This window comes from Urocitellus parryii, chromosome 1 (genome assembly GCF_045843805.1).
Source record: "Urocitellus parryii isolate mUroPar1 chromosome 1, mUroPar1.hap1, whole genome shotgun sequence".
Lineage (NCBI taxonomy): Eukaryota > Metazoa > Chordata > Mammalia > Rodentia > Sciuridae > Urocitellus > Urocitellus parryii.
The window spans coordinates 236,898,665-236,915,214 of NC_135531.1; the positions used below are offsets into that span (position 1 = coordinate 236,898,665).

The following is a 16,550-nucleotide window of genomic DNA, read 5'->3' on the forward strand; positions in this document are numbered from 1 at the left end:
CTGTTATCTGATGAATTTACTAATATCAATGATTTTAAAGTCAGTTTAAATGATCAAACACAGGTGACATAATTTTAAAAAGAAAAAGAAAAATTACATTTAATAAGCTTCATCCTTTTTTTCAGTACTGGGGATTGAAACTGGGGTGTTTTATTACTGACCTTTTTTCAATTTTTTATTTTGAGAAAGAATATTACTGAATTGCTGAGGATATTAGTAGGTTGCTGAGACTGATCTCAAACTTGCTATCCTCCTGTCTCACCCTTTGGAGTTACTAGGATTATAGACATGTGACAACGTGCTCAGAAATAAAGATTTAATTTTTATTTCTAATTTTATTTAAAAACACTTTCTTAGGAAAAATGAGGTAAGGTTATTGTGAGACTGTCAATCTATAAAATATTAATGAAAATGAACAATATAAAGAAAGATAACCTATCTTAATATCATGTTATTGGTTATATGTCAGAGACTAGTTTGAAGCAAAATAACTGAATAAACTGTTAAGCATTCAAGAAATTAAGAAGTACAATCAAACGACAGTTAGTGATAAATAGAAAAAGAAAACATTTTACCTAGATTGAGTCCAAATACAGGAGTAACAATTAAATACAATATTTTTAATGAGTGTAACTTAAACTGAAATACTTTTCCTAAAATGACCAATTTCTATTTTTCAGGTTCAGAAAGTAATTTGGCTCAATGAAATACACAAAGATTGGGATCTGTGATGGTTATTTCTGCATGTCAACTTGGCTGAGACATAGTGCTCAGACTCATCAAACATCATTCTGAATGTCTCTGTGAGGGAAGGTTTAGATAGATTAACATTTAAATCAGTGGGCTTGGAATATAATAGAATGCTGCCCATAATATGGATAAGACTCATCTAATCAGTTGCAGACCTTAATAGAACAAAAGCTAATTTTTTTCCCAAGAAAAAAGGAATTCTGCCTTTGGAGAATCCCTGAGTCTCCCATCTGCTGGCCTATCCCATCAGTTTTTGAATTGGCCAAATTTCCACAATCACTTGAAACACACACACATATTATATATATGTAGATATATGCATATATGTATGTGCATATGTGTGTGCATATATATATATATATATATATATATATAGAGAGAGAGAGAGAGAGAGAGAGAGAGAGAGAGAGAGAGCACTCACACATGTGAAAGAGATTCTGTGTTCTGTTTCCCTGGAGAATCCTAATACAATATCCTAAAGCTCTTAGATTTTATTTCTTAACTAAGCATAAGGAGGTTGCAAAACCCAATCATTTGTGTCTTCTGCTGATATTTACATTAAGAAATGATGAAAATGAAGACAAGTTGGGACTACAGTGTGTATTTTATGAGATATGGTTTGGGACTGCAAACAGTAGAAAATGAGTTTGGTTATCCTAGGCAGAAGAAAACTTTCCAACATTTGTGAAAACATAGCTTTTTGGGAAGGGGAAATTAATATTGCTGATGGGGGCTGGGGTTGTGGCTCAGCGGTGGAGCACTCGCCTAGCATGTGTGAGGCCCTGGATTCGATCCACAGCACCACATAAAAATAAATAAATAAAGATATTGTGTCCAACTAAAAAACAAATATTTAAATTAAAAAAATATTGCTGATGGAATTAAAATTGCTAAATTAGTTGCCCTCAAATAAAAAATACATTTTCCTGGGTCATCTAGATGGACTCATTATATTCACAACAATTTATTAATTGCAGAAGAGTAAGACAGAGATCTGAATCAGAGATAAGTTTGAAAGGGCTATCCTGCTGGATTTGAAGGGGAAACTTGTAGAAGCCAGAAAATGTAAGGACACAGATTGTGCCTCAGACCTCAAAAAGGAACATGGTGAGATAATGAAGCAGGAAGATAGACCACCCAAAGGCAGATAAAATAACGGACTGGGAGAAGGAAAAGAGAGAGTGAGACCATATTGTCCTAGAAGGAGACATCAGGCCTGGAGAACATCCTGTCACTGCCTCTGAGGGCTTCAACTACAATAGCTCTTCCTTAGTTACCCCTACCCTACCAACAACCAAGCACATCTTCTCTAAAGCATTTCCCTTGTGCCAACAAACCCTCAGCACCACAACCCCCCTTTTGTTAATAATGGCTTGAAAACTGCTTTCCCCAGATTTGTTGAAGAAAAATAGAGTTGACTAGTCCCTTTTTGAATCCTGTCATACCACCAGTCAATTACAGGGACAGATAGTGCCCATAAAATCCCCTAGACAACAGATACCCCCACCCTCTTGGGGTCCCTCCTTTTGGGGACCTCTGCTATTACTTTAATAAATCCTAATGATTTGCTCTCACCCTTGTGTCCATGGATTTCATTCTTTTGTGTTTTCCCAAGAAAAAGAACCCACCCATCTACACTCTGTGTATAATGGCAGTTCTAACATTTGGTTTAAGTCCAGTTAGACTCATTTTTGACTACTTTCCTCCATTAAGATAATAATTCTAGTTTTTTAAGCCAATGAGTTTGTGGTAATTTATTAGATCAGTAATAAGATACTAAAACATAGATTAAGTAATAGAGGCTGTCACATCCTTTTAGTCTTCCTTAGTGTAAATGGAATTTTAATGTAAGAGAAATGGTTAGTTTGCCATCAAAGATCGGTTAGATAAAAGGTGAACCAGTGGGATAAACAGTTCTGTTGTAAGGCCACAGCAATAACATAAATAAATAAAAAGTGATAAGTTGCTTAACTGGGAGAGTAGTGAAGTGATAGAAAAGAAGGGACAAATTAATTTTAAGGGCAATCAAGATTTAAGTGTCCACTGTACATGGGCACAAGGGAAAAGGAAGTATCCATAAGTATCCCTCAGTCAGATGAAAAATGCAAGAATGAGCCCTTCGTTTTATACTGGTGAAGGATGTCTGTGTGTGTGTGTGTGTGTGTGTGTGTGTGTGTAGTGTTGCAATTTCAGTATATTGAATGAGTTGATTGTGGGACATCCACATGGAGAGCTGGCAATAGACTATATTGCCCAGATTTCAAACTGAATCCTATTCATACAAGTGAAATTAAAAGGGAGCAAAAGTAAGATTATACTGATTAAGAAAACAGCCTCTGGAGCCATGATTTAATAGTGATCATCATCCTTTCTCCATATTTGGGGGGAAAAAAAGCGATCATTTAATAGTGATCATCATCCTTTCTCAATATTTGAAAAAAAAAAAAAGCGGGTAACTATTGGCAAGGCTGTTGTTAAGAATGAAACGTTTGAAAGGTGTTTAGCACAGTATTTCTAGGGGCCCAGAAATAATGGGGAACAGTTGTGGGTCAACGAACCTATGAAGCCAAGTCCTAGCTTCTGAGTTCAAATAGTATCTGCCCCAGCTTCCTGATGCCGCTTAAAGTCAGGAGCCATTATGTCACACACTGTTCTAGGCTGGGCCTACCTCGGTGGGTGGAGCAAAGGAAGGCGGGAACTTTACGAAATTTGACGGGGTGGTTAAGAAAAACAGAAAGAGAGAAACAGGATAAAACAAGACAGTCCTAAAAGTAAAAGAGAAGACAGCCGGCAAGGAAAGATCAAGGCCAGAGGAGGGAGGAGGCCAGTGGAAACTGATACACCCCTGGGGACCTCGAATGGAAAGAAGCCCTCAGCCTGGGCGCGGGTGGTGCCAATGTGTGTATGTGGCAGGTGTGGAAAGCCAGAACCCCTCGTCGACGCGCTCAGGAGACCTTAACCAGCCACCCCGCAACCAAGCTTTGTGGGTTTGGATCTTCTGAGGGGATCTGGACTGCAGTCGGTCTCTGGGATCAGGCCTGAGTACCGGTCCTCCCAACCGGAGGGTTCTGGCCCCTGCGCGAGCCGCCACCGCCCGCGAGGCCGCTGCGCTCCTCCGCGTCCTCGAAGTTCTAGCCGGGAACGCGGCGGGTGGGGCCTCGAGACCCAGGGCACTGGCCATTGCCCGGCGGGTCGCGACAGAGGGACGACGGCGAAGCGCTGCTTGGGAAAGCGGGCCCGGAGGGCGGCGGGGGAGGACCGGGGCCTAGCCGGCTATGGAGCTGTACCTCAGAGCCTGCTCCAAGGCTGCCAATGTCGCCGCCACCAAGACGGGCTCCAGCAGCGTGGCCGCGGACAGTCAGCAGTGCGGAGACGTGAGTGGCCACAAGCCCGGGGTCTTTGTTCTCTTCTGGGTCTCAGGCCTTCTGGGGAGAGCCTCGCCACACAGGGCCTGGCCTTAGTGTAACGGTCCAGCCCTGCGCCCCCTTGGCGCGCACCCGCGGAGCTGGAGCAGGGGCCCCGGCGAGGCTGGAGGGCTTCATGGGCATCCGGTGCACGCACCCCTGCAACCCGGAATGAGAGGCCAGGGCTTCCTTAGTGGGAGTGGGAGGAGACTGGCCTGAACCAAAGGGGTTCACCCACGGAAAAGAAGAACAACTAAAGTGTCCAATTGTGCCTGACAGGGTGTACACAAGACCCAGTTTCCAGGGGTGGGAGCCTCTCAGCTACTGGATTTGCCCCTTGGCGTCAAGCTGCCTGTGATTCCAGGAAGTAATACTGTTTTCTTTACTACGAATATAAGTGAAAAGGTAAACTGATTTTTAACTGTCTTTAGTTTTCTTTTTCTCTTTCTACTTGCTCTTAAATTCAGAGGCTACAGTATATAAAGTCCATTAAGGGAATTTGCGTTAACATTCATGAGAGGAAACAACTACAACAACAACAAACAATCAAACATACATCTATCCAGAGGTATTATTTGTAATATATGTAAAGCATTTTCATCCTATATAATTTGGACAAAATCACGAGCCAGAAAGTTTTTATTGAGTTCTGTCTTCATTTATAACTTATGGAAGTTATATTAACAGTTTTAGTAATAATGTTTCACATATAACAACATAATTAGTTTTTATTTGCTTAAATATGTATTTTGAATGAAAGGTCAAAGGCTGCTATTGTTTCTGTGTTATGATTTTAACCAATAGTAATATTGGTTAATAACTAAACTTTCTTTCTAAAACACTTTTTGTGCGTGTGTGTGAGTTTTGAGCCCAATGCTGTTTTCACACACAACGTGGAAAAAGATGGCCCTGCCTCTATGAGGAGGTGGTCCCAAGATTTACCCCAATCTGGCCTTTCAGTCAAATCTCCAAGCCTTGGCTACTTCAAGTACATGTCTTTTATAATCCACACATCCATACCGTGCTTTTGTCCTCCAGTCTCCTAGTTTAACAGTTTTTCTTCTCCCTAATCTATGAATCTGAGCCATTCTTCAAGATTCTTTGTTGAGGCAGTATAGACCTTGACTAGCTTATCTTTACTTAGAATTCACATGTCCTTGGTTTGACTGATCTCACTCAACACTCAGACTGGATTATAATGTTTACTTCTCTCAAATATTTTCATGTTTCTAGTCCTCAACTCTATCTATCCCTGTCTGAAAACTCCCCAGCTTTTATTGACAAATTCTTGAGATTCGGTATATTCTTATTGAGTGGTTACTTTGATCAATATTCCAAAAAGTTCTGTAAAAGAATTCTAAGTGCACTCAACCCTTTCACTATGATGTCATCAGAAATAAGTGGAGCCCTTTGATATTTTATACTTGCTGAATATCTTAGTTTGGTTCCTATAGTAAAATACTATAGACTATTTATCTATAAAACAAAAGAAATTTATTTACAAGGTTCTGGAGGTTGGAAATCTGAAATGAAGGTGCCAGCATGGTTGGATTCTGTTTAGCACCCTCTGCTTATAACCCTTAAGTGGCAGAAAAAGAGTTGATGAGCTGTCTGTGGTCTCTTACGAGAGCATTAGTACCATTCCTGAGGGCTCAACCTTCATGACTTAATTACCTCCCAGGACTCTACCTTTTAATAACACATTGGAAGCTAAGACTGCAAAATGTAAATTTGGGGGAACACTTACATTGTGTAACACCTAATAAATACGAGGACATACTTATAAAATTGGGAAATACTTATTTCCCAAAATAAGTTTTATTTCTGACAAAAACATAATTACTTTTTGAAAGCTAATCTGTTCTACTTGAATATAGTAAGCTAAGATATAGATAGGAGAAAGAAGTTCTGTATTCTCTTGCACATATAGTGACTAGAGGTAATGATAGTGTACTCTATATTTTGCCTTAAAATTTTTTGAATGTTTTCACCACAAAGGAATGATGCATATTGAAGATATAAATGTGTTCACTCTGATTTGAACACTACACAATTTATGCATGCATTAAAATATCACATGGTACCCCATAAATGTATACCATTGTTATGTATTAATTTTAAAAAAAATAAGCCATCCTCACAAAATTTGTGTCATATCTACACAAATTTATTGCTAAAATTTGCTTGAAATTTATTCAATTACTAGTCATACAATGATATAATTTCTCTTTAGCATAGAAACTTAGCCCTGTCTTTTATCTGCTGCTTCTAATATGTTTATTACCATTTTTTCAATCAATAAATTCATTTGTATATTACTTTTTAAAAATATATTTTCTATTACTTATTCCAAAATTATTCATTTGGCCATAATTAGGTACCAGGCCACCTCCCTGAAGACTGACTTTATGAGATTATTTTTTCTCAGCATTATATATTTGATGAAGTAAATCTTTATTATTTTTATATATAGAAAAAACAGTTATTTCTATTGACAACAAAGGGTTACCCTGGCTTTAATGAATCATGTATTAAAAGGTAATACCTTTTCTTGGCTTAGGTAATCAGGTTTCACCTTGAGAAACATATGCCTGGCACAACTAAAAGTCAACAGTTGCCTTGTGCAGTGCTGCACACCTGTAGTCTCAGGGACCTGTGAGGCTGAAGTAGGAGGATTGCAAGATTGAGGGCATCTCATCAACTGAGACCCTTTCTCAAAATGAAAGAAGTAAAAATAACAAAGGGATGGGAAAGGTAACTCAGTGGTGGAGTACCCCTGGGTTTAATCCCAGTACCACCCTGGAGGTGGGGGGGGAAAGGGGGAAAATTTAAAAGAAAAAATAAATAAATAAAGGTCAAAAACACCTAAACAAAATTGAAAACTAAATACCACCATCTAAAAGAGACAGTCCCCTCCTCAACTTATTATTATTGATTGTTTCCTTTACAGGAGAGATGTCTTTCTCATTGAATTAAAGACTTTATGCTAGCAGATTGTTTTCTATGCTTTTCAGAGAAGCATTTTGTAAACAGGAAATTTGGTTTTCTGATTTGGCCACTTGGAAGGAATTAAAGTTTAGTGTTAACAGGGGTCAGAAACTTAACAAAGAAGATTTTCAGTAATAAGGGAGAATTAGTATACTATTATGGACCTCCTCTCTACCCTTTTGTGGAAGTCTTTGTAGAGTCCCACCCAGCCAGCCTTCTGAGTACTTATAAAAGTATTGAACAAAGTTATATCTGTAGTCAAATCTGGAAGTCACCAATCAATAGCTGCAGTCATGTGTGGATCATGCACTGTGTTGTGTGATAGTGTTCATGGAACTAGATGCCTGCAGAAAAGGCACATGCTCCCTGGTTTTCCAGCTCTACCACATATTCCACTTCTTTCACCTGATTCCAAATCTGGCTTTTTTTTTTTTTTTTCTTTTGACTCACACTTGTGTTGTTGTAGCCAAACTTAGATAGGATGCAAAAACCCCCTCATTTCCTATAAATATGTTTTAAAGTTGGCTCTTCGGTGTGTTGAACTATGTAGATCTAGAGTTTGCTTTAAATGTAGAAGTTTCTTTCATTGAAGACCCAAAATACAATGACTCTTTAACCCCAAAGTTTTAACATCTGAGTTTTGCTTTTACTGTTTGTTCAAGTTATGTCCATTTAATTACATTGAAAGATTTTCTTTTTCAGATGTTGACATATAATTAATATAATTAATACTATCCTTTTAAATGTAATGCCATGATCTGATAGAGGAATTAAGAAAGGGAGAATCTTAGCATTGCTTTATGCCTTAAAAAATTTCTACACTTTACCTTTTCTTTTCCTTTCCTCCTGTCTTCTTTGGATTAGGGTCAGAGACTGATACAGATCAGTGAGTTTGGGTCCTTAGAATAATTCATGTAATTGAGAAAAAGAAGAGGAGGATAGTGTTTAAACTTGCTTCAAGTAAATCTTTCCATTGGAGTTTCTCCTGTTCAGATTCTTCCACCGTGTTTTATTTCTAGTCATCTCAATAGGTTATTTAAATTTGAAAATGCACCAGTTTTACATATGTAATATTTTTGAATCTGTGTTTGCAGCTTTTTCGACCGTCCTATGGTTTTAACCTGACAGATCCTTATTGTCAGCTTTTGGAAAACCAGTATAAAAACCTCCATGATCCACATTTAAGAGCCTACTATAAGCGCAAAGATATCCTGAGGAGACTAAAGAAAGGTGGCTACATCACCAGCAATAATAAAGTGGGTTAAACTTACTTTTTGTAAATGAAAAAAAAAAACTTAAAAATTTCATACATGTGTGCTTCTATACCTGCCTGGAGAGCCAGTATCACCTTTAACTTAGAATAGTCAGTGTTTGAGCCAAAGGAAATCAGACAACAGGTGTTTCTAAATGAAACTAATTCTTCACCTTTTTTTTATTTGAAATATCACGATTATAAATAAGTAATTTATGATGGTAAAAATATATTATTTGCCTCAGCTGTATTACAGTCTTGTTTATTTGTCTCTAATGGCACTGTACTCTTGTCAGGATTATGAACCATATATGTTTTAAGTTGATTCTTTTTAGTTATTCATAATATTATTCTTCATTTTAACATAATTCTAAAAGTATGAATATAATTTTTTTCTTATTCAGTCCCCAAAACCTCCCATTACCCTCTTTTCCTTCCTCCCCTATTTCCCTTCCCTCTACTGATCTTTCTGCTATTATAGTTTTTTTTTTCTTATTAGTGTCTTATGGATGTACATGATGGTGAGATTCACTGTGGTGTATTAATATAAAAAATTAGATGAAGTAGGACTGTTCACTCTGTTTGAATCCCAATGGAATGTTCTTACTTGAGTTAGACATTTATAATCTGAATTATAATTAATCAGAATTACTATTTCAATAACTTCAATTAATTGTTAGTAATAAATTCCTTATTATATTATAGGTCATTTTGGATAGAAATTTAAAAAAATATTATTTTATATTCTACAAATTCTTTGTATTCTACTTTATATTCAACAAATATTAGATACTATCCTTGATACTATTACTATTGATACCAAAATGTGATTAAATTTTATGTCTCTACTATTTTTACTCTGCAAAGTGATTATTACTTTTATATATTATATATTTAAAATATTTATATATTTTTGTTTTTGCTTTTAGATTGTGTGTACCTTGAAGGAATTAAATAAATACAGGCAATATCTCACCAGCTTAAAATTAGACTTTGAAAGAAACTATGTAAGGGAACAAGTAAGTTAAATACTTCAATTTGATTTCTTTAAGCAGTTTAGAAAAAAATTTTGTTTGTGTGTGTGTTTTTAATAACACTTTGACTTTTAATTGTTGACAAAGTAATTCAGTATTTTTCTGAATAAAAAATTAGAACAGGAATAGACAATATTTGTAAGTTGGCTATCTTTGACCAAAAATAGGAAAGGAATTAGTTCATACATTAAATCACTAAAGGTGACTGACTTAATATGGAAATTAAATTTCTGGTCAAATGTGTTACTTCTGCTTGATCTGTGGCAAATAGGAAGTATCTTGTGACAGCAAGATTCTTAAACTGTAATCCAAAACCGGTTAAGCAGTAGGAAGAAAACAGTATGAAGAATTTCTATGGTGTCCTACAGAACATGTACACTGTGTGGTTGTACTCATGTCCATGCACCTGCATTTATTCTATCAAAATGTTCTTCTTAAAGGTGCAATGGAATTCTTGGCCATAGAATGAGCAGTTATAGGCAGTGACTTCCTTCTGGTTTTTAACTCTAAGCTTTATATGGGGCACATCTGTGTTAGAGAGAGAGAGGGGGAGGACATTCAGGTTTTAGGGGCAAGAAAGTTCATTCAAAGTAAGGAAATGTGTGTCTTTGTAAATTTATGCTTGAGATTAGAGAGATGGATTAAAATGAGAATGACTTCCCTACACTTTTAAGTGTTGTGTATCTTTCCCCACTTGCCCTCTACTTCTCCGATGATTTTATTTAATTTCTTTAAAACAGGTATACAAATGAAGGGTTTATCTCTAATTTTCAGAGAAATAAATCTTCATTTTGGTTTGGTTGTCTTTGTGTCTAATAGATTCAAGATAGACTTAAGTGCAATTAAATGATTAATAATTTATGCAATTTAGAAATACTAATGGCTGCTCTATTTCTGGGAAATATAAGAAATTACATATTTATAATATACATTTCTAAACTAGAAAATGATTGCAAAACAACTACGTAGACTGCAGGAAGCCAATCATCTCCCTGAATGTTCTGAAATTGCACACTTCCAGAATTGGTTGTTACATGAGGGTGCTGCACAATCTATTAAGGACCAGGAGAGGTTAATAAGACACAGGTAAGACTGAAATTAATGCATATTTTTACATATATATTATGAACTCAAATAAATTGAAAAAATAGTGGAAAACATTGAAGGCAAGATTTTTTTTCTTTTAAATAGTAGATACTACTTAACTCCCTTATAGTAACAAAGAGATACAGGGATTGGGAACCTTGGTATCAAGGCTGTGAAAGAAAATTTAAGCTTTACCAGAGAGGATAAACTTAAACCAAGAGGTAAGCCAAACATATGACTGAAGGAAAAACAGATCCAAAACCCTTTCTATAGAAGGAGAGGAAGGGAAAATATTTTTAGCACATGTTGAAAACAAGTTTTTATGATCCATTTTTAGGGTCTGACAGCATTAAATTTGAGGCAGTTAATATAAAGCCCAAAACTTTCTAGTTTAAGATATCTGATGTAAAATATGAACATAAGCTATCTTTAAAAAAATTAAAAATCATGTAAATTAATTCAGATATTACTCAGTCATTAACATTCCATTGTCAAATCTGTATTTTTAGGTGAAGGTAGATGACATTCTTTTTCCTTCACTAGGAGTTGAAAGATTAGGCTGTATTATCTGAATTTTACTTTTTAATTTTTATTCCACAGATATATTTTGCAATAATATCATAAGATATCTATGTACCAGAGACCCAGACTATAAATGGAAGATTTGTTCAAAGAATTATAAATTACAAGGACTCACTTTGTTTTCAGAAAATTCGATTTTTTTTTCTGGATTTGAAGTTGCAGCTTCATTTATATCAACATTCTTTCCAACTTCATATTGCTAAACCTACTGAGTTTTGAATGCTTACTGTGCAAATGCTTTAATTAGTATGATACACATTGTCCCATTGCCTTGGCTATGACAACATATACAAATGGAATAGGAAGACTTTAAAATGAGTAAAATATTATGAGTCAAGCTGACTTTAAGGTCTGTGAACAGGACTACTGGAAAAAAAATTCTGTAGTTCAAAAAGTGAAAAGCAAGCAAAGAGATGATTTGGGAATATCAAAACATAAGATACCATAGTGCAGGAAACATCCAATTCACTTCATGATATTTGCACTCTTTCTCAGGTATCTGGATATGATATGTAGGGAATTAGAACAACTAGAGCGCACAGCAGAAGAGCATCGCCTACTCCAGAGAGATAGAGAAGAGAGGCGTCAGCGGGAACACACAAGAAGAAAACTTAACCTTCGCAGAAAAATGGAAGAAGTGAGACATAGTAGATTTAAAATATTGAGAGGAAAAATTGTGTACACTTTTCTCCATTTGTAAATAATGTATGCCATAATGCATGAAGTCAGTTCAAGTCATTTCACTTCTAAATAATTTATACCCATTAAACTATCTTCAGAATTATAATGTATAAATTATTACATAAAAATTAAGGCAGAGACCACACACTATACATATAAATCAACTTCTGCTCCTCTCCTCTTTGGGGACAGGCATCTATGTAGCCCAGATTAGACTCCTACTCCTGGACTCAAAGTATCCTCCCATCTCAGCCTCCTGAGTCTGGAATTACAGGCATTCACCACCACTCCTAGCTTAACTTCCGCAGTGTGAAAGAGTTACTGGACACACTTTCACTTCCCTATATCACTCTGTGTGAAGAGGAAAAAATTTTGAATTTATATTTAGTAAAAAATAATTATGGCCCATTGTGGTGGTACATGCCTGTAATCCCAGGTACTTAGGAAGCTGAAGCAGGATTTTAAATCCGAAACCAGCCTGACAATTTAATTTAGAAGGAGACTGAACCATATTTATTCACCAGACAGCCCGGCACTAGCTGGTGGGAAGAGGAGGCAGGCTTCAAGTCTACACTGTTTGACCCCCTCCAGAGGTTAGAGCACACCTTCTAAAGCATGTCAGTACTTTATTCACAAGTGGCTATTGCTATATTTCAAAACTACAAACAAACATCATAAGATCTAAGATCATAAGTAGAAGGGGAAGTGGGTAAAAATGACTATAGTTGAGTACAAGTTGAAAAATGGTTACTATTAACATTTTATGTAGTTAGGGTACACTGCACAAGTACAGGATATAAGAATAGAAGGAACAATTTCATCATTTTGCGTTGCCAATATGCTATGCTAAGCAAATGTTGATAGGTACAAAGGCAGGGTTTTCCCATGGGAGAAGCATTTCTTACATGACATGGAGTTTGGGGATAAAATGGATTCTTTTGGTCATTGCCTATATAGCCTGGCCATAACAATGATGATACCCTGTCTCAAAATAAAAAATAAAAAGAGCTGAGGGTGAAGCTCTTATGAAGAGTGCTTATGCAAAGCCCTGGGTTCAATCCATAGTACCACAAAAAACAAACCAACCAACATGCTACCTGCTTTTATAAAATAGGAAACATAGTGGGGGGCGGGGAAAGCCCATTCCAAAACCATTGTATGACTTTGCTTATGCTTGACCAGAACAGATGCTTGTTAGGCCCTTGAGTTGTCTAATTTTTTGGGTGGTGGAACAAAATTAAGGTATCCCTGGGAAGGGAACAAACACCAAGTCTAGTAACATTGTGCTCTCTAGGAATGGAAGACAAAAGAGATGTTACTTCTGACAAGGATTGGAGAAGATGTTAAAAGAGAACAGAGAGTAGAAGAACAGCGGCGTAAATATAGAGAAGAGAGTGACAGAAAGGTAGGGTGAACTCTAGTTGGGGCTGTTTAAAGAGAGGATTTTTCCAACGTAAAAATCACTGCAAGATGACCATGGACCGGTTGCCCTAGATAATATGCATTGTACAAAACTGAAATTTATAAACAATTTTTGGGGGGACTTTGTCTCACTATGTTGCCTAGACTGGCCCCAAATTCCTAGGCTTAGATAATCCTCTTGCCTTAATCTCCTGAGTTACTGAAACTTCAGCTGTGTACCTCCACACCTGGCTATAAACATTTTTACTATATTTTAACTGAAATATTTTTCTATAATGTACAACATATTGCCCTGTTATTTGATATAATTACCTTTGGCTTTAGCTTTATACCACATGCTGTAGTTATAATTCTTATAAAAATTAAATAACCAATTTAGTTTTTCTGAGAATGAGAAATTCTTAGCAAAAGTCTTGATTTTTTTCTCATCAATTAATTTTTTAAGCTTAACTGTTTTTAATGTTAATAACATGTAGTGAGTTGTGATATAAAGTATAAATTAGAATAAGAAAAGAAATAACATCCATAAACTAATTATAACCTTATTAACTTTTTAGCACACACATAGACATATAACCATGCATAATGTTTCCATGAATATTTGTTTATTTCAACAAATAATTAAATATATGGTACTATATCTTACAGACTGCTTGGAGATTGCCTCTTCTTTTAGTGAAATACCATTAGCAACTTTCCATGTCAATAAGTATGCAATTTTTACCACTCTCTTTATTTTTTTTCCTCATAGAGACTATCATTCTTTTCTGAGAGCAATAGAATGCTACATTTTTTTTAACTTTTTGACTGATATCAATTCTTTATTTTTTTTTTATTTTTTTTTTCCTCATAGAGACTATCATTCTTTTCTGAGAGCAATAGAATGCTACATTTTTTTTTTAACTTTTTGACTGATATCAATTCTATTCAAGGAATCCTGGTCACTCCAACTTTCTTTTGATTAGCATTAGCATGACATTTTCCTTTTTAAATTATTATTATTATTATTATTATTATTATTATTATTATTATTATTTTAACTTTTAAAACGCTATTAATTCACCAGGCTGGGCATGGTGGCACATGCCTGTAATCTTAGCGGCTCAGGGGGCTGAGGAAGGAGGATCATGACATGAAAGCCAATCTCAGCAAAAGTGAAGCCCTTAGCAACTCAGTGAGACCCTGTCTCTATAAAATGCAAAATAGGGCTGGAGATGTGATTCAGTGGTCGATTGTGCCTAAGTTCAATACCCAGTAACCCCCCCACACCAAAAAAAAAAAAAAATCCCTCTATTGGCTCATTTTCTGTGTTCCTTGTTTGGACATACTTCTCATATAGAAGGATTTGATTATTTTATTCAATCTGAAAGTTTCTGCCTTAAGTTGTTTAATGCATTTATATTTGATATTATGATTAATATGTTTAATTTTATACCTGTAATTTCAGTATTTGTTTTCTGTTTGTCTAGTTTTTTCTTTATTGATTTATTCCACATTTTCTGCCTTCTTCTGTGAATTTTTAAATTTTAATTATTTTTAAAATTGATTTTATTGGAATTTTATTTTTTTCTCTGTTATATAATTTGGTGCTTTGTGGCTTAGTTGCTCTAGGAATTATGGTATGCTATTATTAGTGGTATGCTATTATTACAGTGCTATTACTCTACATACTATAAGAATGTTACAATAATATACTTTATTTTCTATTTTCCTTTGGTCTTTATCTGTTTCAGTCATTCATTTTATATATATATATATATATATATATATATATATATATATATATATAATGTGTATATATATATGTATGTATGCATATATATTATTTTTAGAACCTGAGCCATATGTATATATATAAATCTCATAATACATTGACATATCTAAACAGTAATTTATATACTAATATCATTTAAATAGTAAATCTTATATATTTAGCCATGTGCTTACCAGTTTCAGTGTTCCTCATTCTTTTTTGTATATCTATATTTTCTTCTGGTATCTTAACTTTCTTCTTTCTGAAGGGTTTTCTTCAATACTTGTCCTAGTCAATTAATTTGTATGTCAGAAAAACTATGTTACATTTATGTTGAAAGATTTTCTTTGGATATATGTTAGCTCATATTTCAACTACTATCAGATAGATATAGAGTTCCCCATTGACCTTTTGTTTTATTTTAGACCTTAAAATATGTTTTCTGCTCTCTTTTCTACAGCGGTTCTTAACTTTGTTTCTATGTAACATAACTTTTTTACCCCTGGCAACTTTTAAGATTTTCTTTTTATCACTAGTTTTGAGAAATTGGATTATTATATGCCTGATGACATTTTAGTTGTTTTCTGTAAAATTGGATATTTGGGCTTCCTGAGCCTACAAATTTATGATTTTTACCAACTTTGGAACACTATAGGTCATTATTGTTAAATATTTATTTTATATTGTCTTTTCTCTTTGCAGGCATTAAACTGCTTGAAGCTATCACATGTCTCTGAAACTCTTCTTTTTTTCCATATATTTACTTTTGAATAGTTATTCTTGCTGAATTAATGTCAGTTTCTTTTGTAATATCTATATTGTCATTAATGTATCCTTTCCATTACTTAGCTCATATATCATAATTTTATCTTGGCTTATATTACATCTGCTATGTCTCCTATTTAACTGGTAAACATACAGGATGCAGTTACATTTACTATATTAATGCTCTTTCTTTAATTCTAACATTTGTGTCTTTTATGAGTTGATTTTAGTGCATTGATTTATTTTTTCTATGGGTTATGTTACCCTGCTTTCTTATATACCTTTCATTCTTTGACTGAATGCCAATTATTGGGAATTTTACTTTGTGTACAGGATATTTTTCCATAGGTATACATATTCCTTAGCATTTTTCTTATATATATGTAATTTATTTGGAAAGTTTGATTATTCATATCTTTTTAAAAATAAATTTTTAGACAAAGCCAGAGCTACATTTGATCTAGGACGAGTTAGTTCTTATTACTGAGGTAAGACTCATTTTAGTACTCCTCCCAATGTGATTTGAAGTCTTTCCAGTGCAACCAGTAAAAATAGATATAATTTTGATCTTAAGGTTGATGTAATTACTACTCTTTAGAATGCAATTTCATTCTTTAGAATAGTCCTTTATGCAATCTTAGCTTCATTATGCATGTGTTCTGATCCATTTTCTTGCTGAATATAAAACTCTCTGAGGATCTCTGGGTTTCTTTCTCATAAGTTATCTTCTTTCTGCTATATTCATGGCTTATACTAGCACAGAAATTCACAAAAAGAAGTCACATTTCATATATTATGTTATGTTTGCCTGTGGTAGACCGAGGTGACGTTTG

At 34.9% G+C, this 16,550-nt stretch overlaps 1 protein-coding gene across 1 annotated transcript in view; it reads left to right on the forward strand.

Annotated features, from left to right (window-relative positions):
- Positions 1-4,025: 4,025 nt before the first annotated feature.
- The window catches only part of Fsip2 (fibrous sheath interacting protein 2), an 87,281-nt gene continuing 74,756 nt past the window's right edge, over positions 4,026-16,550 (forward strand). The window contains exons 1-7 of the mRNA XM_026400732.2: positions 4,026-4,124; positions 4,434-4,559; positions 8,237-8,398; positions 9,324-9,413; positions 10,372-10,514; positions 11,592-11,733; positions 13,072-13,182. Coding sequence (XP_026256517.2) covers positions 4,026-4,124; positions 4,434-4,559; positions 8,237-8,398; positions 9,324-9,413; positions 10,372-10,514; positions 11,592-11,733; positions 13,072-13,182 — 873 coding nt within the window. The remainder of the gene's footprint in view (positions 4,125-4,433; positions 4,560-8,236; positions 8,399-9,323; positions 9,414-10,371; positions 10,515-11,591; positions 11,734-13,071; positions 13,183-16,550) is intronic.